The sequence below is a fragment of the Daktulosphaira vitifoliae genome, unplaced genomic scaffold, assembly GCF_025091365.1.
Source record: "Daktulosphaira vitifoliae isolate Bord-2020 unplaced genomic scaffold, ASM2509136v1 Scaffold_18, whole genome shotgun sequence".
Classification (NCBI taxonomy): Eukaryota; Metazoa; Arthropoda; class Insecta; order Hemiptera; family Phylloxeridae; genus Daktulosphaira; species Daktulosphaira vitifoliae.
Window position 1 is genome coordinate 23,908 of NW_026099589.1, and position 2,484 is coordinate 26,391.

At 22.0% G+C, this 2,484-nt stretch overlaps 1 protein-coding gene across 1 annotated transcript in view; it reads right to left on the reverse strand.

The window, feature by feature from the left end:
- Nucleotides 1-620: 620 nt before the first annotated feature.
- Nucleotides 621-2,484, reverse strand: part of LOC126908840 (N-acetyl-D-glucosamine kinase-like) — a 5,372-nt gene continuing 3,508 nt past the window's right edge. The window contains exons 2-6 of the mRNA XM_050691144.1: nucleotides 2,299-2,440; nucleotides 2,110-2,220; nucleotides 1,865-1,994; nucleotides 1,142-1,319; nucleotides 621-1,066 (exon numbers count right to left, since the gene is read on the reverse strand). Coding sequence (XP_050547101.1) covers nucleotides 791-1,066; nucleotides 1,142-1,319; nucleotides 1,865-1,994; nucleotides 2,110-2,220; nucleotides 2,299-2,440 — 837 coding nt within the window. The 3' untranslated portion in view covers nucleotides 621-790. The remainder of the gene's footprint in view (nucleotides 1,067-1,141; nucleotides 1,320-1,864; nucleotides 1,995-2,109; nucleotides 2,221-2,298; nucleotides 2,441-2,484) is intronic.

The window sequence follows — 2,484 nt, forward strand, 5'->3', positions numbered from 1 at the left end:
TATAAACTTTTACAAAGATATTAAAAAATGAAATACAAAAAAAATTGTACTAAAAATTCAAAGATTATTATTACTTGAAAATTTGAAACTATACTTTGTAACAAATGAACAGATACTTTTAAAAGCATTTACAAGTAGTTTTAACACTTAAAAATGATTTGAGCAGATTTTTTTAGAAAAATATAAGAAAAAATTTTATATCACAATAATTTAAATTACAATGTTGTGTAAAAATCAAGATATTCATTTAACATCATATAGACAATATGAACAGTTACAGTATAAAAAACAAATGTACACGCATAAATGTTAATTATCATAAAATCACTGAACTACTGAATAAAAAAATGGCCACTTATCAACTTCATTTTTAAATAAAATTTCTTCTAAGATAATATTTAATTTAATAAAATGATAACCATTAATTTAAAATGGCTCTTATACTCTTACAACATTTTTTTAAAAATTATATTATACATTGGACTTCATTGAAAACTAGATAATATCTTTATAGCAATAAAATTTATAATTTAACTTAAAAACATTATAACAAATGATAAATATTTGATTTATTAACAAAAAAAATTTAATCCACTCNATACTATAACAAATGATAAATATTTGATTTATTAACAAAAAAAATTTAATCCACTCTAAAACGAGTAAATTTTTACTTTTATTTCTACAATATTGAGTTTTTATCATCAATAATTTATTAACAGTAATAAAAAAAAATTAACTATCATATACTGAGTATTAAAACTGAAATAATTAAAATTATTATTGAACATTATTGTGAAACATTTGGATTATGCACATAATGGAACAATATTTTGTAATTGTGTTCATAATCAAAAGGAAATTCATAGTTTAATTTCTTTGCGATTAGGTATACTCCACCAAGAGCTACAGTTTTATCTAATACAACCAGAGTAAATTCTTGTACAAATCCTTTACTTGAATTATTTTGAAGTTGTTCAATAAAACCATTTTTGAGCAAATCCCAACTTTTCCACACAGAACCAACACATACTACATGTAATCCTCCATTTTCTTTGTGTAAAACCTATTATTATATAATAGGTATTTTACATTGTAATATAATTACAATAAAAATTGGTGTATTATAAAATAAAATTACTTTGTGAGCACTTGGATATAGGGTTTGAACTAATTTTGCTAATTCTTTCCCTGCTTCTTTAAAAATCCAACAACTCAATTCATCTCTTTTTAATGCTAGATCAGCAATTTTTTTGCACAGACTAGCAATTCGTGATTTTTCCATGTCTTCTCCATAGAAAATACTAAATAAGTCGACTCTAAAATTTAAAATAACTAATAATTAATTATTTGACGTCGGTAATCAATAAAAATAGAACAAAAAATAAAGGGATAAGTCACAAAACTCTTTTGAAACAAGAAAAACACAGTTTGTCTAAAAAGAGTCGATTTATAATTAGTGTCTTTTAGTTTTTAACCTAATTCCAATTCAATTCTATAATTTTATTTAGTTTTCTCTAAGTTTTTGCATTTATCACTTTTTAAAAAAAATAACAGAAAAACAAAATTTTTTTTTTTTTTTGCATTAGTATTGTTTTTGTATTAATGGCACAATGTTTTTTTATCAAACGAATTTAACACAAAAAGTATATTTATAAAACAAAAAAACTTTAAAAAATGCTTACAATTTTATAAACAATTGGTAAACTTTTATACTTTGGTTATTTGTTACAAGATTATCAAATTATTAGAAAAATAACTAAATACTGTAAGTTTATAGCATTTTTTCTGAAGTTATATAAAATAATAACTAGAAAGTATGAACTCTTATTTATCTAGATTTGTTTTTAAAACTATTACATACTCAGTATTAATTTTCAGATGATTTTTTATAGCTTTCCATACATTATCAATTGAATAATTATTTGGTGCACAATTTAACTCTTCTATATGGTCCACACATGTTTTTATACTTTTATGTGCAATCCAATAAGCTAAGATAAAAACAAAGAAAGATAAATACACATAGAAAAATAATAGTTATTTTAAATATGATAAGTAATTATTTAAATTTGGTTATTATAAATAAATAATTTAAAAAGTATTCACCACTTCCTTCATCACCAAGTAAATGGCCATAACCTCCACATCGTTTTGTAGTAAAATCAGGATTTACTAAAAGACTGTTAGAACCTGTTCCAGATATTATAACAGCTCCTCCTTTAAAAAATTTTTAATATAATATTAAAATGTACAATAAAATTAATTGTTTTTAATTTAATTTTATAGTATACTTACCTGACTGGCAAGCAAGAGCAATTGGAGCTAATGTATCACTTACAACAATAACTTCATCAGTGAGTTCTGGGAAAAATTCTTTTAATTGGGTTTCAATTTTTTTACAAAACATTGCATCTTCACATCCACTTAAACTAAGACCCTAAATAATAAAAAATGTATAAAAATATGATATAAAATAGATTT